Raw genomic sequence first — 24,384 nt, 5'->3', positions numbered from 1 at the left:
TTAGCTGATACGTTGTCTTAATGTACGGGCCAACAACTCTTCAGTCTATGTATTGGTGAGTGGAGCCAACGCGGTTCAGCTGAACAACCAAAATACAGAGACTGAAGATTTTGGTCTAGCGTTCTATGAGAAACACACAACTAACAGTTTTTCAAACCTAAGTCCTAATTGACTTCAAAGTCATCAATCACAACAAGGTAAGAAGCCACTTGGTCCTCCCCCCCCTCCCCTAAATTTGAGGTGGGGGCAGACCCCCCCTCCTAATTTTTTTTTTTTTTTTTTTTTTTTTTTTTTTTTTTTTTTTTTTTGCTTGTCCAATTTTTTACCTGTGACATGTGTCTATCCCAAAATTAAAGGTGGACCCCCCTAATTTTTTTTTTCTTGGACACTGTCCCGGCCCGCGATGAGTTTCAGTATTTTTGGAGGACACCTAGTGGCATCCCTGTATAAACGATGCTACTTCGCGGGATGTTCCTGAGAAACTCCCATTTGTTCCTGACAAATATGGTAAATGTTCCTGACAACCATCCCTTTAGGTTGGCATCTCTGGGGCTGTCTGCACTAGCCTGAGTTTTCAAATTAGCACGCTATTTCTGATCCTGCAAATTATCCCGATCGTAACAATCTCGGGATTATTTGTAATGGAGACACAATTATCGCGATAGTTTGTAGGATTAATCTTGAGATTGCAATCCCAAGTCAACTTGGGATTATTTGCAAAATAGCAAGATACATTACGAATTATCCTGCTAATTTGTAGGTGCAGACGCACTCGGAATTATTCATTCACGGCGTCACACCATACATGTAATGCATCGATGCCTTGCTCGAGCAGGGATTGCTCGATGGTGGAGACGGGGTTTCTTGAATCTCGAAATTAATCGCGAAGAGGGCCAATCGGGCTAAAATCTCGAGATTGAGCAAACTCAGGCTGGTGCAGCACCGCCTTATGGATACAGCATCATCATGGGATGATGAATTTCTCTTAAGTGGGGATTCTTGTGGGCCTACCATTCTCCTTATCATGAATCCACCCTCAAATACTTTTATGATTGAATGCAGATGATACGAATATGTAATATGGCTCTGCAATAAAAATTGAATGAATTTGTGAATTCAGAAATAGTGTGGATTATGAGTGCTGGAATGAAATAGTAATATCGCCATGGTAAAAAGTCAGTGCAGCGCTTAGTGTGAGAAGCAGGAACTTCCACTGCAGAATACATGAATGCCGCATTATTTTAGAATCTTTATCTAGTTCATCATTGATTCAAAGATGAGATTTATAATTATATGTACTTCAAGTGTGTATTGAGTGCAGATCAAGTCCTAATAGCAAGGCCAGCACTCAGACATTGTGGATAATTCTGGTCTTTGACCTTCGTGAAATACATATATATGCAGCGCTGAGAAACATTGTACTTGTATTTTTAGCGCTATATGAATTTTGCAAATTGTTATCAAAATTATTTTGAAGATTGGTCGCATGAAATCCGTATGGATCCATGAATTACCATCCTATATTTTTTTAGAGCAAAATACGATATTCACATAAAAAAACAGCAATCTTGATTTGGCCAAGTCTACCATTTTATACTTGATGACAACAACACCTTTATTACAAGGTTGTGTTTGTTAGAATTCATCTAAAAAACACTAGAATAAAAAACTTATACACACACCTACATTGTATACAGTGTAAAAAAAATTCAGTGACCAATGATATTGCAGGATTTCAGAAGCAAACTACATGTATGTAACGTCTAAATCTGTTGTTGGTAACAAGCTTTATAAAGCAGGCCTGAAGGCTGGAAAGCATATATATCATGAAGCATATTTTCAGTGATTTTGACAGACAAATTTATTATCAGCCAATCAGATCCAAGTATTTCAGTAGCTTATTACTCTTAGAAGTACCTGTAGACAAACTGCATTTCGTGATTCGACTCTCCCTAGATTTCTAATGAAGATATGAATGTATTATATCGTCATTCGGCAAGTACATGTACAAAAGGGCAAGATGGTCGATATTTATTGAAAAGAGTGCAAAAGATTAATTTTTTTGTTTTCTACATTTTTAGTAGAGTAGTGAAAGCCCTTTCTGGTGATGTCTTCAAAATTATCGAAATCACCATATTTTTGTAGTAATTTGATAAAAAAGAAAAGTCAACTCGCTCCCAAATGCCAGTTTTTGGCAAAAGGTAGGGCAATGTCGAACACATTCTCTCATTTCACCCAGAAAACTGCAAATACATAATGTAAAATGTACATAGAATGGGCAAATTAAACTCTTTTTTTTTTAGGTTGACAGTGTCATACTGATATGATATTTCCATACATAATGTGTATGAGTTTGCATTTTATTTTGTCACAGTATGTATCATTTACATTGTAATCTCACACTGGTTATTTCTTTCTCATTTGTCTTTCAGAGCGGAGAAAACAGAAGTACTGAATGATGAATTATTACAAGTAAGAGTCTTTTGTTTTATTATTACTATTATTAATGTTATTATTAGTATTGTTGTTGTTATTATACTTGTAATTAAAGGTATTAATTAACTTTGTGAGCAGTCGATTGAAAAAATTCTCAAACCAAGATGAAACATGTGTACAAGTACATGTATTAGAATTAAAAAACCCTGAAAACAACCATTATTGAGAATGAAAAGCTAAAAATACAAGGCGAACCCTGATTTTGTAATTAGGCGTCTTAAAGACGCTTAAATAGAACACACAAGTGTATAGGATGAAATTAAGATGGTGTTTCCGGTCACTTTATATTTCACTTTTTGAAGCACTAAACAATGATTTTCGGACGCGATTTTTTCTGGGCTTCATTTTTGTAACATATCACAGACACAGGTGACAAGTGTGACCTTCAAGCTCAGATTTTTTAAAAGTCAAATCAATGTTAGCCAATCACTTTAATCATAATCATATTATTATTATCGTTATTATTGTTGTTATTATTATTATTAAACTTATTATTATTTTGTTTCATCCTTAAATTTATTTCTCACTTTCCCTTTAAATATTCTTTTAAAGATTCCTAGTTTTTTTTTGTTGTAATTTGACTCTTGCATTTTTCTTTGTGTTCTGTCTTTTGTAGTGTGAGAAAAGAACTGAGCATATAAAACACACGTGTCAGAACATCACGAAGAAGCTCTCAGCATGTCTTATTGGCTCAGGAACAGACGTTGAGAAAAGAACGGTAAGTATCCGACAGCTGATTATTAATTGAATGCCTCCCCCCTCTACGAGGCCCAACTAAAAATTCTGAATACTGAATGAGAGTTTCATAGAAATTGTCTACATGTGTATTTTCTTTTTTTCAAGTTTTACTGGGTTTTCTTGATTTTCTGACAACAAATCACAGAAAACCAGTACCAGTAATTAAGAAAGAATAAAAAATTAAAATTAAAAAAAAGAAGGAAAAAGTATTATTTTCAAATTGTTGGACACCTCTTCCTCTATTCAAATGATCCTCTGTACATTTGACTAAATTGAACAATAAAACATGGATTTGATTACAATGGTTTATAATGAATTTCAGTAATAATGATAGTTATAATTATACATGTACATGTAAAAATACCTGTATCCAGGATCACCAATTCATGTATGAATGATGTAAAATGATATCATTATTATTCTCCTTTAATACCAATATGAATAATACACCTGTACCTGGAAAGAAACAGAAGGTCATTTTTTTAAATCATTGTTCTGACTCTAACCAAGAAACTCATAGTTGTATAATTGCATTTTAAATTCCTGCAAAGCAGAGATTTATTTTCATTCTTTTGTTTATTTTCGTCTTTAAATTGTTTGATTTGCAGAAAAAGCTTCCGCATTCTGTGCTTTCTCAGAGTATGAATGAGATGAGCGTAGAATTAGGAGACACAACATTATTAGGGTAAGTAAATACAGATGAACAAATATACATCAGTTATTTTGGTCCAAAATGGATTGCATTGCTTTTTGTTCTAGTCTACAAAACAGACTCTTTTTCTACTTAATTCTAGTTCATACTGTATATTCTCTTCCGAGTTTTTGAGCATGCAGGTGTATTATAAGTATCATGAGAACTGAAGTAATTATAAATGATAATATAGGATTTTCATAGTGCATGTATCCACCTTGCTAGGTGCTCGTATATTACCCCAGCTAAGCTCGTCTACCGATTCCAGTGCGCACCGCTTTTTGAGGAATTACTTCCTGCCGGTACCCATTTACCTCACCCGGTTGAGTGCAGCACAATTTCAGTAAATTTCTTGCTGAAGGAAAACACGCCATGGCTTGGAATCGAACCCACATCCTTCAGACCACGATGCCCCCAAGACAAAAAAAAACAAAGTTGAAAAACAAAGAAATACACTAACATTTTATATGTACTGTACATGTCACATATAACCCAAACTAGATCTAGTTGGCTTTGTATAGTGCTGTCTGTATCTGGTAAAACTTTGCCAGGAAAGGCACAAATTTTCTGACAATCTTAAAAAAAAGACAAGGACTACTTTTGGGGGCATAGATAATATCCCCTTCCTAGGTATCAGATACGCTAGTGGTTCACACTAAGCTCATATACTACCTGTAAACAAAGTCTGAGCACCACACTTCAATGACTATTATGCACATACTTTTTGTAGGATTTGTACTTGGAAAAAGGAAAAAAAATCAACATGACAATCTTTTTTGGTGTATTTTATTGTTTTTCAATTTTTTATGTATTTCTTTGTTTTTCAACTTTTTTTTCGATGGATATTGTTGGCAACCTTATTTTTACCTTAAACAAGATGAAATTGAATTTATTCAGTAAAATTTAAAATATTGACACGTATGAATTTTTGTTAAGAAAGCAATTTGCATTGGATGTGTACACATATTTATGTTTTTTAGTAATTTTAGGTCTTGACATTAATAAGAAATGTTGCGTAATTTTGGAACTGCGTCCCTGGGGGTCGCAAACATACATGTAGTCTCAAAAGTTGCGCTAGTCTATAGAGTAAAAATCCAATGGGTGGTGCGGTCAAAGAATTTCACTTGGCAGATTTATCGTGAAAAATATTGACGGGGCAGAATCAGCCCCTCCCCTGTCTTATTAGAGTTGATCTTGGGTCTACAAACATGCATATTTGAAAAAGGAGTTCATCACCTATCAAGCATGAACCCTACCAAAGAAATGACCTCATTAGTTCGCTGGCAGTACTGTTTTAAACAATAGCTCCTGTTCAGAATTCTATAAGCATGACTAATGAACTAATTCCAGTAATTTGCAGTCAGCTGTTACGCTAGTCTCCTTTTAGCAATTAAGCAATTTCTATTATTTGTTTTATTGCATTTACCTCCACTTACCAAGCAGTTTTGTCGATAATAGCTTCATAGCTTGTCTTCCACTCTGTTTTTTTATGGATGTTCCAATACACATTACTTGACATATAGGCCTACATGTAATTGCTATATAAATGCACTCTGTAGATACTGGAAGCTGGATTACTACATGTATCTACTTGTATTGATTATGCAAAATCTAAATTTGCCTTGGCTAAAGACTAACAGATGCTGCCAGCTGAGCTGCAGCAATCAATAAATGATCGCCCTAGGTTTGTGGTACATACTTGTACATGTAGTAGCTCTGTAGCTGTGTATGTTCTGCCTTGCATAGCATTTCTAGTAATAGATTGGATTGTCCAATAATGTTCAGCTTCTAAATTGATATGCCCGTGATGCTAATGATTGACATAGAATGTTTTATTCTTTAAATGTTAAGAACTTTAGAGATACATGTAGTCATTTACTGGTCATCTCATTCTAGTCTGTAAAGGTAAAAGAATATACTAACCACATACATGTGTACATGTCATACTTGCATCAAAGATGAGATATGGTTTATTTTTTTAATTAATAAGGTTTGTCAGCTTTAGTGGATCATTCAATAGAGAAGAGCACCCCCCCAAAAAAAATAAATAATAATAATAAACAGTCAATAGATAAAAAAAAATAATAATAATAAATGAAACATGTTTCATGGTATTAAATTAAACTTCAACCTCAGCCTGAAAATTATAAACAGAGTCATTGGTATTCATATACAAAGTTTTTTATATCAATTATTTACATGTAAGAATGTGTACAAAGTTTACAGTGTGAATTGAATTGTGTTATAAAAGAAGGAGGGAAAGTTTATGTATCAATTTTAGAGAAACAGAAGAAAATATAATTCAAAAGAACATGTATACATGTATGAATACTGCTTTACAGTGGTACATGCACATTCAAAAAGATTTCTTATTAAAAGTTATTATATGATTTATGACAATAATGAAATGGCATCAATTCATACATTGTAATTTAGCAGCACCAATAAACGTTAATATGACTATACCTGTCAGCACTGTGTGATAATGGGGGACAGCAGTACTCAGAAGTAATTTGAGAGTGATCATAAAGATATTATCTGAAGGAATATTCCATAATCATTTTGATGCGAAGGGAGAATACAGGTCTTTCCTAAAGCTGACAGAAATCGTACAGACTCTGTTCATTATGGATACATGTATGTTAGTGTAAATATAGGCCTATATCCAAACAGTAATTAAGGATGTACATGTATGGGGGTGGGGTGATGCAGGCCTTAAAAGTTAATAAAAACAAGATTTTTTTGCCAGTTTAGAGCAAGGAATCGAGGGAAAGGCAGGTGGAGGGGGGGGGGTGCCTATATGATTTGTAAATAAATCTGGGGAAAATCTGAAGCAAATATTGAACCGGTATAATTTGCCAACATATAGAGACTGCATAATATCCATCGACAAGTAGTAATGTAGATGTACATGTACATGACTTGTATTGGTCACAGAATGAAGATTTGCAAAAGATTAATAATATGTCAGTCTTAGGAAGCTAATTACTTCCTCAGTTTTTGCCCTACCTTCCTACAGCATTGAGTCGAGACACAAACATTATTCTTGGAGTGAGGAATGCAAGACACATTCAAATGTGTCAGAAAGTGTGTTGCCATGGTTATGCAGCATTGTTATTTCCTTTTTTAAATAGCTGGTGTACATGTATTGCTGGAATGTTGATTACACTACCTGCAGTGCTCGTTTTTTTCCCTCTAAAGTCTATGTTAATAAAACTTCATATTAACCAAGTCAATTCCAAATATCTATTTTTTGTCCTCCTTTCATTGAATGGGAAAATTATGATTGCAATGTAAAGCTCTTAGAAACAAAGAGTTATAAGCGCTATATAAATGTAACTATTATTTTCTATTATTTCAATTCCTTTTCTGCAGGTCTATGTTAGTCAAAACTTCTGAAGCATGCGCAAACATAGCGCAGGAACTAACCAGTCATGAAATGGGTTTAGAAAACCTGATCCTCATCCCATTCAACTCAGTCCTAGAGGTAAGCTTTAATGTAGGGTTTTAAAACACTTCCTAAATTATGCGCAACTGGTTTGAAAGAACATCAGGGTCCTTTTTCATAAAGAATGGCTATAATAACAAATGAACAATTTCTATAATTAATGTACTATCAGGCCAATCAGATTGAAGGATTTCTGTAGCTTTTTACTGTTCTAACAAGTCTTCATGAAATTGAAAGGGGACACTGGTTCTTACAACACCCATCCATATCCAGGGTTCCAAACCATGTCGATTCACGGAGCTTGAGATGGTCCCATCATTCATTTATCTTCATATATTTGTTTAATTCATGATTTTATGTAGCCTCAACTCATGTACAGTTGCATCTTTCACTGTATAGTACTTCCCCCTCCTTCTTCGGGGAAATTGAAAATGTGTTTTTAAGAGAATTTGCAATTTCCTAGGTCGTTGAGTGTTTCCTGGTGTTGCGATACAAACAAAACACGGTTTCCCTTCATTTTCTCATCACTCACACTCTACAACACTTCAAATTGTTAATAGTACTTGGATCGTCACTAGCGAATGAGAATTAAGGTGGTTTCAAACCGCCTCGATCACAAGAATCCCCATTAAATTTAGGCTAAAAAATACCCATTAATTATTCCTGCATTCACACCGCCCCGAAACATACCCTTCGGGTTAAATTCCTGAAGTTAGGAGCATGCGCAGTATGATCTAATAAGCAGGCAAGGCGCGAGATTCAAAACCACTAGCCCAGCAGCCACCCACGGCGCCCGCGCCCAATGACACGCTGGTCTAAAAGTTCCCGTAAATTGCTTTTACATTGCCAAAATACCTGCGACCTTGGAAAAATCCCCGCGAAAGTTCTCGTAATTTCGCTAAGTACCTACTATTTAGCGGGTATTTTCTTTCTGGGAAATTACGCGTAGTTTGCTTTCACATCACCAAAATACGTGGTATTTTCTGATCAGGGTAAATTTCCCGATCAGAGAATACCTGGAACTGACGAACTTCGAGGCGGTCTGAAACCACCTTTAGAGAGGTCATTCTAAACAAACATAATTATATCTGATTTGCAAGTGATTTTTTTAAGGGGTACTCTGGGCTGTAAAATTCGCTGAGCAAAATGCTGAGAATTCCATCAAAATCTGAAAACAAATAGGCCTTCATGTAACAAAGTTATCGGATTTTAAAGTTTACCAATATTGTGTAAAATCAGTTACATGTGTAAACATGCAAGTCCTCATGAATATTCATTAGGTAGGTTGATGTTGTCATGTCCCCATATTTTTAATGTTATTACATGAAATTATGAATATTTCATATGTTCATACAAGTTTGTACATGTACATGTACATGTATGTATGTCTCCCTTATGATAAAATAATTTGTGAGGAATATCTATTGCACAAATAAGTTGTCAGTCCTATATTTTTCATTCTGGGAGGACAAAATATGATTAATTGTAACTTGATATTTACAATAAAATAAAGAACAAGTGGGAATAAGACATCAGTTGGCTCATTGAAGACGTGCATAAAACTGTTTCACCAAAATGCAAATGTTTAAAATGACACAACTTTGTTTTTCCTTGTCCAATTTTGATCAAATTTTCAGTATTCTATTTCAGGGAATAATTTTGCTTTACAAATTTGAATAGCATTTTTTATCATAAGAGAAAAGCTCTCAACTAAGTAATGTACGGTCCTATGTAACAATATGCTATACAAAAGACTTTATGCATGGTGGTCTCTAAAAAATGTGGAGCAAATTGCGATGCGATACCAGGAAAATTGTTCCCTGTCTTTGTTTGATTTTTTCTGTATCTGTTCAATTCATGTTATTTTCAGCCTGGAGTACCCGTTTAAACTTTCTTTGGTGCCTCCTAAAACTGTCTCCAAGAGCATTTATCTCTTTACTGCCCCCTAAAGGACACTAATATCCAATTGATAGAATAATAATGTTATATTTTACTCCAAGACAATTTATCCATTAAAGCAACCAGTCACCTTCCCGTGGGCATGTATGTACATGTCGACCTACAGTATGAATTAAACCTATAGGTGCTTTATTCTGCATGTGATTTAGTCATTGTTTACATACTGTACATGTATGTCCTGTATAAAGTCAATGCCATTGAAAAGGAACAATGTCTCACAATTGACAAACATGTTACCAGTCAGTATCACATGATGTCCCAATTGTAACAATTAGTTCAATGATAATTTATTTCAATTGTTTGTCACTAGTTTGGCAGAGTAAATGATGAAAATACCTTGTAGCAGTTTCCTTTTGAAATAGATCAATTTCTCTTTCACCCCCGCATCATAATAATGGTGATAGTGTCCAACCTACATGTAGATTTTTTTCAATTATTTTCTGTTACACTGTATGCCCATATCTCCCAGGTCATTGCCACTGCATAAAAATCACTATGCAGAGGGATAAATTATGATTTTTGATGGCTGTGTGAATGAGCTTGATTTTTCACTGGCGTGGTGTGTGCACAGCACTATAGAAGCAGTAGCCATCTGTGGGTGTTATGCGCAGGTTGTTCACACGTACACCTGTAGAGGAAAGCAATATAAAACAGGAAGATGAGCAGGAAGTCCTTTTTGTTGTGTAATTTTCCTTCTCTGAGACACAATACAAACACTACATCGACTGTACAGTATAGCAATAGTACAGGAGCATAGTGTATACACGTAGCACCTCTGCGTTCATACATGTATATGAACAAATTTATGAGAGGCATGAAGGCATACATGTTCATGTAGTCCCATATATACAAACTACATTGTCCGAATCATAGTAGTGATGTAACAGGTTGTCTGTATGTATGTGTACATGTAGTTGTTGTTGTTTTAATTGTTGTTTACTTGGGTTTAAATGTATTCAGATGTGAATATTTATGCCTAGTTGTTGTTTTAATTTTATAGATGCATATCATTCAGCCGTAAACATATGCATCCTCGGTATCAAGATAAAGTTATCTACATTCAAGGAGTCATATATATTTATAAAATTGAATTTGCATTTCAAGGGTATTGAATAGTCTGCAAGCATCATGTCGAGAGTGATGTCAAAGGCTCTGTCTGTAGAGCCTGCTACAGTTTATCTAGTCTCACTACCTCAGACTCTGCATTACCGGTGTGCACTATGCAAAATGCGAAAACGAAGGGTCTGTGCCGACAGACTACATGTAGGTATTGAATGTGAAACTTCAAAAAATTATATGTAGCCTAATTAAACTGATTAGTAATAATAGTGCCCTATTGAATAGTACTGGTATAGCTTGTCCTTAAATTATTGAAATTCAAGGCCTGGGAAATTAACCATAAATTAGTGGTACAGTAAATTGTCATAACACTTCACAGCAGTCAGCAATCACTCAGAGTCAAGGCTTCCATAGGATAGTAATTTAAATTTTATGCAGTGTGTTCCAAATAAGAGGATAGTACAGTGTATGCTATTATTGATTATATCCTACATGAATTAAATCCTGTATCCTTTATATTAAATCCTGTGATTAATTCAAATAGCATCACGTGACTAAAGATATTCTACCTACGCCGTCGAAACAAAACGCCCACGAAAGAAAATTGACTATTCCATGACAGATCATGCAATCTCTCAGACACACCGGTCAGTGAGGTGTCTCTACCCGGCAAGTCCTGTGAAAGGGACAGTGCAGGCACTAATCCGCGTTCTGCTGAATGCGTGGCTTATTAAGGAAAAATAGGTCAGTCAGCGGAGCCCATTATCTACATGTATATTTGGTTCAGTTTTTTTTTTTGAAAGATAACTACGAGTACGAGACCTACATGTACATGTAGATTATCAATATAAATTTAGTAATTCATTGATTCATCCTCGGTTGTACTGGCAAAATAGTAATGCCAGTCCAACCTCGGACGTATATTCCCACTATACACTATTACTCAAAGCCTGGTATATTTGTATCTTAGATAATGGGTTTGTTGTCATATATTGTATTGTATGTTGGCTCAGTTGGTAGAACGTCCGTCTCAACAGGAAGGTCGGGAGTTCAAGCCCTGGTAACGTCAGACCAAGAGATGTCAAAAGATGGGAGTAGCTGCTACTGTACCCTGTCTCTGGCATTCAATGACTGCACAGTGGCTGTCGGGCCCATGATCAATCGGGCAAAATTCATTTTCGGAGTATTTCTGTTTCAGATTTCCATTTCAAACAATAAAATATGGATTTTCATTTCCATGTCAATACGATATCTTTAGTTCCTGAAACATCTCAGGACATTAATTAGTATAGCAGGCCTCCATACCAATATCTCTACATACATACATACGTGTGGGACACGTTGGTAGTACTGGTCTATTCACGTCATTTGCCAGGTGTAGTCTAGAGCTATAAGAAAAGTACAGTGCTCACTCATTTTACATGTAAGTACACTGTACACAACAAGATTGATTTTATGGTATCCTTGAAAGCGATGACAGGACGGTCACAAATTTGAGTGATATGCTCCTCAAATACACCACTCGGCTCCGCTCGAGAACTCTCCAAAAGAAAATTACCCAATACGGGCACGGAAATAGATCCAAGATTTGACGATAGTGATCCTGCCGTCTGTGTCTCCATGGCGATGTAATTCGTTTGCCATCGCATTGAGTGAAGGAGCAGTGGAGACCGGCGTGCGTGTGTAATCTCGGGCTAGAAGCTGATGGGTTTCAGACAAAATGGGCTATTAGGCAGCTGTGATGTTAAGTCATTAATGAGATTGTTCTAAAAATATGACACAATTTGTCATCATTTGGTGAGGAGAAGCATGAGTATCAAAAGGGGAAGGATTCCATGTATTTAGGGAGCTACATGTACATGTATGTACAAAGATGAAATAGGCTACAGAGTAGATTTTACCACAACAATGATCAAAAGTTTGGATTTTATTACCATTCACAAACTGTAATCTGCATACAGAGTAAACCTGAATGTCCAAATTCACATTGATGAAATGAAATATAAAAGATTTTATTAAAAAGAACTTCTACATGAAGGAATTTGTATGGAACACAGGAAGACAACTAAGGAACATTTTATGCGTATATAAAGTGTTAAAATTCGATGTAATTATGAGATTTTTGTTCTCTTTATTCTAATTTTGATTTTATTTTTCAGGAAAGCATCCCTCAAATCCAAAGTAACAAAAGAAGATTAGTCAGACTGACCCTGGATCTGGATTCAGCTAAAAACAGGTAATTTCTTTCTTTCTGTCTGTCTGTCTTTCTTTCTTTCTTTCCTCCATTCTACTGTAAAGTTGTGATTGATCAAAATACAGTTTTTAAAGAGGCACAATGAAAGGATGAAGTGCAGTTTTTTTTAATGTGCCAACTTTCTACTTTAAAGGGATGCTCAAGGCTGAAAATATTAATTTCTAAATAAATCCCTTTAAAAAGATAATGATTTTTTTTTTAAATATTTATAGGGCGCTTTATGCGGATGTTTCATAGCCTGTGGTTTGGCAGACAAACTACATGTATTAAAAACAATGAATCCATTAATTGCAACAATTGAATAAAATTATACTAGTATTAAGAGTACGTTTATAAAGTAATGATTTGAATGTTTGAATAGTTTTGAATAATGACATGAACAATGCATCAACCATGTAACAAAATAGAACAGGAGTAGATATGTATGTAATTGTATGAATTGGGATCATTTGTAGGAGAAATAACAATATGCCTGAACTGAAAGTAAAACCATAATACCAAGGTTTTCAAATTATCTTATTAGGGATCTTGTAGCAAGTTATTCCATTAACATACTTATGAATGACAATCAGGTCTGAATAACCTTGTTTGTTGCTTTGCCCGGCAAGACTTCTGCAAGGTCTTGGGGTTATCAGGACAGCATAAATGTTAACACGGGAGGTTGACCTGGATGTTATTACAGGCAAAAAAAAAAAAAAATATTTTTTTTTTGGGTGCTACTTTTCACAACTTAAATCTTGAACATTGGATAAGCTTTAAACATTGCAGTGAATGGGGATTTTCCTGGGCTCCTTTTTAAGTTTCCAGGGTTCTCTTGAGCATTTCATGGGGGAAATTGCCCCTAGCCCCCGTGCAATTTTTCCCCTTTGTTGTTATAAATTTGGCATAGTCAGAGCTGCCATACATGTACATACAGTACAGATTTTCCATATTAAGTACTGAAAATGAAAGTACTGATGGTTTCATGCAAAATACTGATTTCTAAAGTTTCAGTTTGATGTGTTGTTCTTTGGTATTTCTTTGAAAATATTGATTTCTTTGAAATACTTAGATTTTCTTTGTCATGTTGGTAGCTCTGCATACGAACAAATATTTTTTAATATTAGGATAAAAAGAGCCTCATGGATGCTGGGGAAAGGATCATACAATGTACATGTAGAAGCCTATATGGAAATTAAACATTGTAACTTTTAAGCAGACAAAATTGATAGGAGAAACATAATACATGTAGATCAGCAAAACGCTTATCGAAGAATAACATGAATTTCACTTTTATTTTGTGACATATCTTGTGTGAGCACTTCCCCCCTCGTATTGAAGTTACATTTATAGTCTAGATAATTTCTGTAAAATGCCATTTTCTCAGAAAATAGGTTTACCTTTTAGATTGTACACTACAAATCATGAAGCACTTAAATATTTCATACATGATTTGCAGAAAGAAATATTTGAAGTCTACTATTGACTCATGGAAATTTGGGAATTTATTTATTATATGAGGCAACTGGTGATGTTACAAAATTGAAATATATATCATATATTTCTATATATTTCTTTTATGCTATTATTTAAACCAAATTGATGTCAGTTTGAACTTTATAGAGCATAATAATACCGAGTATGCCCAAAATTGGAATATAACAGAAAACAGGAGCAGATTGTTTTCCAGAATAAAAACTGCAAAATAGAATTAAATTGCTTTGAGTGATTTTAATACTTAAAATCAGAAGAAGTAGCATTATCATGAAAGTTCAACTTACAATGTATTTCTAAATATGTCTGTAAAAATAACACTGTACATGTACTGTATAATAGACATGGACAAGTTTTCCCTTTAAATTGCCATCAATTATTTACTTTATATGGAGCATTCATTTGAAATCTTTACAAGTATTGCTGTTCAACATACTGGTATTCTTTCAGGTATAGGCCCATACTATATGTACTTGGAAAAAAAAAAATATTTGTAGATTCTCAAGTATCTTCCAAACACAAAGAAATGAAGTTTACCTTTGGAAAGGAAAACTCATTAGAGCGTTGTCCACACAGTTTACCTTTATGTAATATGTTGATGCATATATTTAACCCTTGGACTTTTCTTTGGGGAGGATAAAGATGAAGTGTCAATAGTGTTACAACCCTTGAAACAACTTTGGAAACACTTTGTTGTATTATTAGTTTTACTGATTAAAGTACTTCAGGAATGTTAGCTAAATTGTTGATTGTAGTTTTGTCCATGTTTTTCAATGAGCCTGACTAAAGTTAGATATTTTGTAACATATAGGTCCATGCTTGTATAAAAGTCTACTTTAGTCTTGGTAAATTTCCCCAAATTGCATCATTAGGCTTTATATGAATGTACTTTATCTAATCTAAAATGGTTGTGAGTGATGTGAAGGCTAAACTAAAAATCATTACATTGGATAAATTTGCTTATTTTGCATCAAGGTTGAGAGTGATCAGGTGCCCGATCTAAACAAAGTATTTGCATTTGCCCCTTAAATTTACTGTATAAAACCCCTTCTCAAACATACATGTAGGATGGGCTGAAAAATTCAAAATATAATCTTTGTCAGGACTTAATAGCCCTCTAATATTTGTGAAGTAAGTGCTCAAAGGGATATTGAAAAACAAATTGACTGATACAACAGTTCGGATGAAGGCGGATGATTTGTTCCATCTCTGTTTTTGTAAGGGTCATTTTGAGATCTTAAAATTTCTGCCCCCTGTAAATTTGAAATGGTGCTCAATGCTCTTCAGTTTTGTTTTGATTTGTTTGCAAAATCTATGTACTTGTGCAATAAAATCTGCACATGTTACAAAATGTAGGAATGTGCATTTCTGCACAATTAGGCTTGTACACATGGAAATTATCAATGAATTTGCCATAAACCCTCACATACGTGTACAGTACACTACTTGTCTGGTAGAAGACGTCTGGGCCTTACGTTATGCACCCCAAATATAGCACTGACACATGTGCAAACTATCCCCCTCAGATCCCAAAATAAATATTAATCACTTATGTTTGATGTGCAAGGGAATTCTCAGAGAGTGTTACGACTCTACATGTACATGGATGATGAGGTATTCCTGTCCCATCTGCATGTTTTTACGTCAGCTGTATTTTTTCAATTTCCAAGTAACGATTCAATGTAGTAAAGTACTTTGCTTTTTATTATTTAAAGAGCAAGACAAGGCAAATCAACATGATCTCCAGAGTGGAGACATTAATTCACTGTAGGCTTCCCCGTACAAATCTTTTCTGCCTCTTATAATTTCTAGTTTTCCATGAGGACTATTGTTGGTAAATCAAAGCATTATTTTTTTTTACAATCTTAAACCTTAAAAGCGTACATGTTTTGGATGACCAAATATGGTCTGCAATGAAAAGGGCTGTGGAACGGTTAGGGGGGTCTTACCATTAAAAAATTGTCATTATTGCTTTTTTTGTAGGCCTACACTTTTTTTAAGGGGGCTGAAGCCCCCTTCCCCTGGTTCTGTGGCTTCTGTTTCACAGTGGTCAGGACTTTCAAGCCAGTATTAAAGTATGCCTAAATGTACATGTATACAGATGACAATTTCATCATGATGCTAGCCTCTTGACATCTGGGCTGAATTATATATTCATGAGGAACGTCTTCCTAATGAATACACATGAGTTGTAATATCGCCGGTCACCTAGTAAACCAATGAAATGTCGAAGCTGTTTCGTCCGGGGTTCGGAATACTATATTAGTCCACTATTCTGCAGGGGATTCAATTAATTGCGGGACACTAAAGGGGATATAACCAGCAAAATGCTACAAGCAGTGGTACTACTACTACTACTAGTACTGGCCGTAAAAGACCCATCACCGCCCCGAAACTTCCCGGGAGATACGGGTCAGCCGCTGGTCAGACTCGAGTCAAGGGGAAACAACTCTACTCCAGCATTCCCTCACTGCACCGCGGAGAACGATAATTGACACGTAGTGGAATCGCATGAAAGATAACATATCCTGTGGGTAGATTTACAAAATCATCTCGTCCTTTCAGTGCAGATTTAATTTTATCGACTTGCAAATTCTTAAATCGGTCAATATATAGCATTTTAGAGGCATATTCAATGCTCTTTGATATTTCGTCGTCACTCTTTGCCCAGAATCCACGGGTCGCCATTCAAGATGAGCTCATGAATATTCAATATGACGTCATAGCAGCCCGCGCTCTCATTGGATGATTTTCACAGACCAGTTTTTGGTCGGTATATTGGTAAAAACAATAAATTAACAAAAGAAAGTCGGTGAAATTCGGCCCAGATGTCAAGAGGCCCTGTCTCGCGGCGCTCTGCTTCGCTCTCTCCCTTGCTTCGCCATGTTCGCTCGGAAAGCAGCCGACAGGGCCTCGACAACAGGCTATCATGATGCCAGCTGTTAGAACTTGCAACCAGTTCTATGTTTAATTCAGCTATTAGTCTCTTATCTTGACCTAGTTCTGCTGACACATCTCTCGAGGAAAAATTATTTTCTCTCCATCTGTAAACAATAATTGACCTTCATATCGGATCAGGACCACTTTATGCTTCCAATAATTGAGGAGTGCCCACTTGTGTGCATAAAATAGGAAGCATTGTGTGGGTCAAATACTTGAGTTATTGGAGACCTTTAAATTTATATTTTATAAAGTCATCTTTCACCCAGATGTGGATGAACTTGAACCAAGATTGTAACCCTTCTTTCATCCCGATCCCTCTGAAAGAACTGAAATGACTCATCCTTCCCCAGGGCCATCTTACAACAAGTTATTGTACCCCCACCAACCAACCCTGTTCACATCAACTTGCACTGTTCACATCCCATTGGTGACTCTCTTCTACGTTACTTAGTCTGCTGTGCAAACCCTTCACTTTTAAGAGTTATGTGGTCTGAATGCAGAGTCTATTACGCCGTTCTCACTACCTTCCTGAAAACTAGTTTACTGGAAACTAGTTTAACGTGTAATGAGAATAGTCGAAGCGATCTTCCAAACCAGTTCATAAAACCACCTCGCGATGTAGTCCTCAAGATCGCTTTGCCCCATTAAACTGGTTTCAGTGTAAGTGAGGACACAACCGTTCTTCGCACATTTTGAGGGTGCTACCCTACACGACAGGTGTAGAATGTCTACGCTGCGGTTTCGAATTTTGCGCGAAACATGTCACCCCACTGAGAGTGTTTCCATAGCAACACAATCACTTTACATGTACCCGTGAAGTGATTTGAGAACCACTTTTGTGTGATCAAATGGAAACGCTAGCAAAGCGATCTTCCAAACTGGTTTCCTGAACCAGTTTCCAGTAAACTAGTTTTAGAAAGTGCAATGAGAACGGTGTCTATATAGACTTGCGAACAGAAGGCCCTCGTGCAGGTTATATATAAAAGTTTCAAGCATTTCATTTTTTCGCATTCAGTAACCATTTGGTCCAGTATCAATGAACTGCATGCCAAAGTATATACTTTCTTTTGATCCAAACCAAACGCTAAACCCTTTTAAATGTTGACATTATTAAAGATCAATTTATTGGTTATGACATTGTAATTGTGCACACAGTGTACCATGTTGCATTGTACAGTGTATTTCATTTTGTAAATTTGAGTTGCTAATTCTGGAGTTTAAAAAAAAGAGAGAAGTAGAGTAATCATAAATTTCCATCAAATAAAAGTCCAAATTTTCCAGGGTAGGCGTTGCACCCAATTGGAGGTCTTATATCAATGAAGATTTTGAGCATGACTGCTCTACATCATGCTTCAATTAGTTCAAAAAGGAATTCTAGGTCTTTATTAGGGCATTATGATTTGGAGAAAAAAATGGGAACGATGGCAAAGGTTGAGAAAGCAACACAGTCAAGAAAGCAAGATATGAATTGAAAGAATTCCTTTTGGTTCTGATGTGTATCTATCTAGGCACTGGTGGTACAGGTGTAATTGATAATGCCTTTAAATCGTGTGGTTTTTTAAGTGGTTTTGAACTTGAAAGGCCAAGCCCACACGAACAACATCAAGGTGATTAAAAGTAAATAGAAAAGCACTTCAGGCCTGACCATTTTGCCATAATAATATTATAAAGATTGATAATATGCAGTTCTTGTATAGCACATATTACAAAGGACCTGGATGTTATTAAAGCGAGGAAGAAATTTTTGCTAGACCCCATTTACCTCACCTGGGTTGAGTGCAGTATAATTTGGATAACTTTCTTGCAGAAGGAAATCATGCAATGGCTGGGATTCAAACCCATGACCTTATGTTTCAAAGTCAGAAGACTAATGATCCACTTGACCACAATGCTTTACTTTTAATTTAGATATATTCTATAATTCTATGATTCATAAGTTTTTTATAATTCTGTTTTCCTAAATCACTAAATTTTTCTCTTGTATTCTTAAAAATGAAATATATACATTTTCAATATTTTCCTCCAGTGATACATTTAAATTGTTTGACATCTCTTGAATATGATTTTATAAAAGTGATGATTATTGTTCAAGAACTCATCCCCAAATATAAAAGTGTCTGTTAAATGGGCAAGTCACATAATATGAATTCTCAGAAATCACTTCAGGGATTATCTCTTTTTTTTTCTTTTTGCTCTTCAAGTGGGTAATGTATGATGACTATTTATGCAGTGTCATATCATTTGGGATTCCCAATTTCATGTTTGCTGGCATACTTGGTATTTCCTCCTCGTCACACGTTCCAAGAAAATAATTTGTCGCTTGTAATGAATTATACAGAGAAAGTAAACTTCCCAACATATAAATATCAGAGAGTGAAAAATACTTTTTTTATGCAAGTGGCCAAAATGGTCCTGTGGGCACTGCAAAAATTAAAAAGAATTTTAAAAGGCAGATCAATGAATATGAAGGAAAGCAAATCTTAGAAGAAAAAATGTTTTCATTGAATTTTCATTTCCATATAGGCCTACCTGCATTTGTCGTACAAGGATTCATAAAATAATTGTTAGTGATAATGCATTGTTTTTATTTGATTTAGAAACAGTAATTATCTTTATATAGAGTTATTACTGCAATTAAAACATCCACCTCTTAAATAACATTGAAATAAATATACTTATTAACACTGCAATTTATGTAATGTATATTTGATAGAGGATCATCTCTATATTAAAAATAAAAGTAATTTATTGACATCAAATATTCCATCTTTCACTTTCCATGTTTTCACAGTGATTTTGACATTGAAGATCTAAAAATGGCTTAGTGATAGTATAGTATTTGGTTAAGAATTTTTTTTAATGATATATATATACATGTAGATTTATTACCGTAATTAAAACATGCACTTAATGTTAAATTATATTAATAAACCTATTAACAATGCAATTTATGTTTATATACCACATACGTGTAGAGGACCATAAAAAAAAAAAGGCAATTTACTGAACTCAATTATTTTGTCTCTCATTTTCCATGTTTTCATAGTGATTGAAGTTTCTGGGTTTGTGTCATTACTTGAAGAAAATGTTCTAGAGATACATGTAGTTATATTATTCCCTATCAATAATTTTCATTAACATTAACCCTCAAGATTTTGCAATGATCTTGGTTTTAATTTGAATAGATGAGAAATAGAAATTTAATAGGATATCCCGACTATTAGTATTAAAAAAACAAGTGAGTTTTCCATCATAGTACAGTACTATAAATATATGTGATGGAAAACTAGAAATCACTTAGGCAGATATTTATGAAAATTTGCCTCTAATTTGATTGAGACTTGGACTAGAACAGGGGCCCTGTTTCATAATACTTGCTATAATGGCAAAAAGAAGCTGCTGAAAACTGCTTATCTCTTAAAAGAGAGCCAATGGAGTAAATTAGAAAGTCAAAAAGGGGCCTAAGCTTTCGATCCTAGCAGAATCTTCGTCGGAGGCAAAATGACCCTTGCTTGCTATAATAACGAACTTGCAATAAGCAGTTAAAAGCTACTGAAATCCTTATCTTTTCTTTCTGAAAAGTTACTGGCCCAACATCAATTTTTACCGGTCTGGGACCATCTGACCAGCACCAATGTCGCGTGCGTTGAGCACTGTCTTCATTAAAGTTCTTAATGTTTGACATGGTCTTTTTTTTTAATTGTATGATTCCAGGTTTCACAGTGCTTCCAGGCAAACAGCATTAGGGAAAGGCAACTTCCAGGAGCAAGCAGCAAAAATAGATGCCATCAAGGAGGAATTAGATGATGCCCAAATTAAAGTAGAACAATGCAAGGTTGGTATGGATTCTCAGGCATTAATCTGTCTTTGCCTCTCTCTATCCTTGATAGTAGATTCCTGGGGAGCGTTTCATCAATATTTTCATCTGACAAGTTGTCAGATCTGACATCTTTCCATGACTTTGATTGGCAGAGAGGCACTGTTCCTATGGTAACTGTCGGATAAAACGTCCGACAAGTCCTTTCATGAAACGCCCCCCTGGTACATGATGCCCAAACTAAAGTAGAACGATACAGGGTTGTATTGATTCTCAGGTATTAATCTGTTTTTGCCACTCTCTTCTATCAATGTAAGTGTGTTCCTTGTAGAAAAATTCAAACAGAAAATGAGGCTGGTGTTTGGTGATTCCTGTACCCCGTTGCATAAAAGTTACTATTGTGGTAACTTTGCCGTCCAATGGTAACTTCCCTGAAATCCTTGATTCTGATTGGCTGATTAGCATTGTTACCGTGACAGTCACATAATAGTAACTTTTATGTAACAGGACCCCGGTCATGAGGAAAAAAAAGTTACGGAAGCTTGTGCCATCGACCTGTTGAGATATATGTCAGCATGTCGAGATAACGTTTCTCTCCATGTTGACATACAACTATCCAAATCGACTTGAAGAGATGATGTATCGCGCCAAACATGTTGATATATCGAAAGTAAATGGTGAGATTTTATTTTATATCCACAGTGTGCGCGCATGTGCATGTTGATCTGCTGTCAGCCACGATGCGGGTTTCCAACTGGATGTTTGGTGTGTGCACGCTGTGGATATAAACATAAATATCAGCATTTACTATTTATATATATCAACATGATAACGTACCTCGCCATGTGGGCATATAACTTTTCTTTCTCATCATATCGGTATTTTATTTTAATTCTGTATTTCATGATTTGTCTTAATATTCAGCCTTTCTTCCTCATTCACTTATGTATAGTGAAACATGTCTATAGTGACCACTCAAGGGAAACACAAAATGTGGCTTGTATAGACAGGTGGCTACTATAGACAGGTTCTTACACACACACACGACCTGCCTCCATGGGAATCAGTTTTAGTGGTCACTATAGGCAGGTGGCTGCTATAGACAGGTACTTATACACACGACCTGCCTCCATGGGAATCAGTTTTAGTGGTCACTATAGGCAGGTGGCTGCTATAGACAGGTTCTTATACACACGACCTGCCTCCATGGGAATCTGTTTGATTGGTCACTATAGGCAGGTGGCTGCTATAGACAGGTTCTTATACACACAATCTGCCTCCATGGGAATCTGTTTTAGTGGTCACTATTGGCAGGTGGCTGTTATAGACAGGTGGCCACTAACACAGGTTTGACTGTATGTATATTATCCTACAAAAATATCTGTAAGAGCTGGCACAGGGATCCACTGCATGCTATCCCTCAAGTCGGATGTATTTCCCCAGCGCATTGCCCTACCACATTTAATAGTTTCCATGAATAGAGGTAGTGGTAGGGAGAAAGACATATTATTCTATGGTGAGGTTTGCCATGAACACTGTCAAAATTAGAGGGAAATAAAAAACAGTTTCACTTCCTCAAACCGTCACTCAGTTGGGTGTTCACGGATCGGGTCGAGGGAAAGGGAACTTGACCATATATGTACACAGAGACAATCTACTTTTACTTAGTACTAGATACCAGATAATCAAAGTGCTTTTCACTATGTCGTGCTGGTGCAAGAACGCCCTGAACACCGCACTTGCGCAGATGGGCTTTTTAAACAGGATCCCTTTAAAGTTTGGACGTGCCTCATCATTTTTTATGATTTTAAGAATCTTAACCCTAACTAGGCCGGGCTTTTTTGGCTGTTCTGTGGCCGGGGGGGGGGGGGGGGGGGTTGATTCAACCCCCCCCTGAGATCTCGGCCGCCAATTGCGCGAGCGCCGCAAAAATTTGCACGGCGGTATTGTGCGATGTAATCTACAAGGCTGTATGGTAAAATTTTCCAAAATAATGAGATTTTATTTTATATGAATTAATTATGCTAATTTATGCATAAATCATACTTTTTGCTCTAATTCACTAAATAAAGCTCCTAGAATGTTAATTTTTGGTAAAAACATTCTTTGTAGCATTCTTAACAATGGCAATTGAAAAAAACTTCGGTTTGGAAATCAATTTCTTATGTATTTTATTGTTTTATGAATTTCTTATGTATTTCTTTGTTTTTCAACCTTTTGTTTTTCTTTGTTTTTTTCACCAGATTTATTGCACAACCTTTTTGAAGCATAATTATGCTAAAATCAATTGCTTTCAGCTCTTTAAAGTAAAAATAATCATATCTTTATGAATAAGATGAGAAAACTCAATTTGCATTGACTTTGTACACAAAATCACGTTTTGGAACAATTTTTGGTCTGACATGCACTTACAAAATGTTGCGTAATTTCGGAACCGCGTACCCGGGCGTCGTAAATTTGGTCTCAAAAGATGCGCGAGACTTAAAAGTATAAACTCTGCGAGTGGCGCGGTCAAACAATTTCGCACGGAGGAATGATCGCAGAAAATGTTGAGGGGGGGGGTTGATTCAACCCCCCCCCGGCCATTTTAGGGTTAAGACAAGTAATATGTCTTTTAAATGTCTGATTTTACATAAATGCAAGCATATCATTTATCCCACAATCATCCTTTCCAAGTAAACTTTAGCCATTAATCTAGAGGAAGTTCCTCTACCTGAACCCCATATCACCTTCAATATCCTGTGCCTCTAAAACGAAAAAAAAAAAAAACTTTCCCTCTATACACATAAGGCACAGGTGAATTCATCTTTAGATGCAGTACACTTTAATGAAGGTATTTACATTTACGACGTTGCACACATTGTGAATATCTGACAGATCTGCATTGTAGCGATCATCACAAGCACAAACCTCTGCATTATTTGTTTTATATAATGGATTAGTACTAGTAAGAATTAGTAGTAGAAAAACTCAGAAATACCCTCTAATATTAAGTGGATCTCACAGGCAAAAGGAGCCTACCATCTTTATTTCTTCATGACATCACAATTAAAGCCATGATGTGCACTTTAGTGAGCATTCAAAAGGCATGGCTTTCAAATGAAGGCATTAAAGGGAGTGCGTCTATCTTTTTTCAAAATTTTACGGGGTGTGCCCGCACCTTCTGACCCGCCCCTGGATCCACGCCTGAATTCCTTTGTCATTTTGGTGCTAGTTATGCAGTGATGTATACAAAATACAGTTGTAGGGGGCTAGGGGCCGGTTTCATAAAGAGTTACAACTATTGTAACTTTGCCATTATGACAACTACCGCAGTAACAGGGCTCAGCAGCCAATCACAATCAAGCTTTCCATGGTGGTACTATCATAACAACAAAGTTGCAATAGTTGTACCACTTTACAAAACAGAAGTATGGAGAGTTGAAACATCGTCATGTGACTTGAATATGCATTTTCTAAATAGCTACACGTATGTGAGTCTGTTTATAATTGTAGTTGCAAATACA

The 24,384-nt window shown here is 35.7% G+C and overlaps 1 protein-coding gene across 1 annotated transcript; it reads left to right on the top strand.

Annotated features, from left to right (window-relative positions):
- Window positions 1–822: 822 nt before the first annotated feature.
- LOC135155848 (rho GTPase-activating protein 17-like) lies at window positions 823–23,657 on the top strand. Its single transcript, XM_064106131.1, has 6 exons — window positions 823–2,472; window positions 3,113–3,214; window positions 3,843–3,919; window positions 7,301–7,412; window positions 12,551–12,627; window positions 20,776–23,657. The coding sequence occupies exons 3-6, from the start codon at window positions 3,876–3,878 to the stop codon at window positions 21,005–21,007; spliced, it is 465 nt and encodes a 154-aa protein (XP_063962201.1). The 5' UTR covers window positions 823–2,472; window positions 3,113–3,214; window positions 3,843–3,875; the 3' UTR covers window positions 21,008–23,657.
- Window positions 23,658–24,384: the final 727 nt, after the last annotated feature.

This window comes from Lytechinus pictus, chromosome 10, assembly GCF_037042905.1.
Source record: "Lytechinus pictus isolate F3 Inbred chromosome 10, Lp3.0, whole genome shotgun sequence".
In the NCBI taxonomy this organism is placed as follows: domain Eukaryota; kingdom Metazoa; phylum Echinodermata; class Echinoidea; order Temnopleuroida; family Toxopneustidae; genus Lytechinus; species Lytechinus pictus.
The sequence above is the reverse complement of the archived record's forward strand: the minus strand, read 5'-3'. Positions and strand labels throughout refer to the sequence as shown.

Excerpts from the sequence above, each read along its gene's own strand:
- LOC135155848 (XM_064106131.1), top strand. The coding sequence starts at position 3,876 with ATGAATGAGATGAGCGTAGAATTAGGAGACACAACATTATTAGG. Across the intron at positions 3,920-7,300 it reads GGAGACACAACATTATTAGG|GTCTATGTTAGTCAAAACTT; the intron begins GTAAGTAAATAC and ends CCTTTTCTGCAG. Across the intron at positions 12,628-20,775 it reads CTGGATTCAGCTAAAAACAG|GTTTCACAGTGCTTCCAGGC; the intron begins GTAATTTCTTTC and ends GTATGATTCCAG.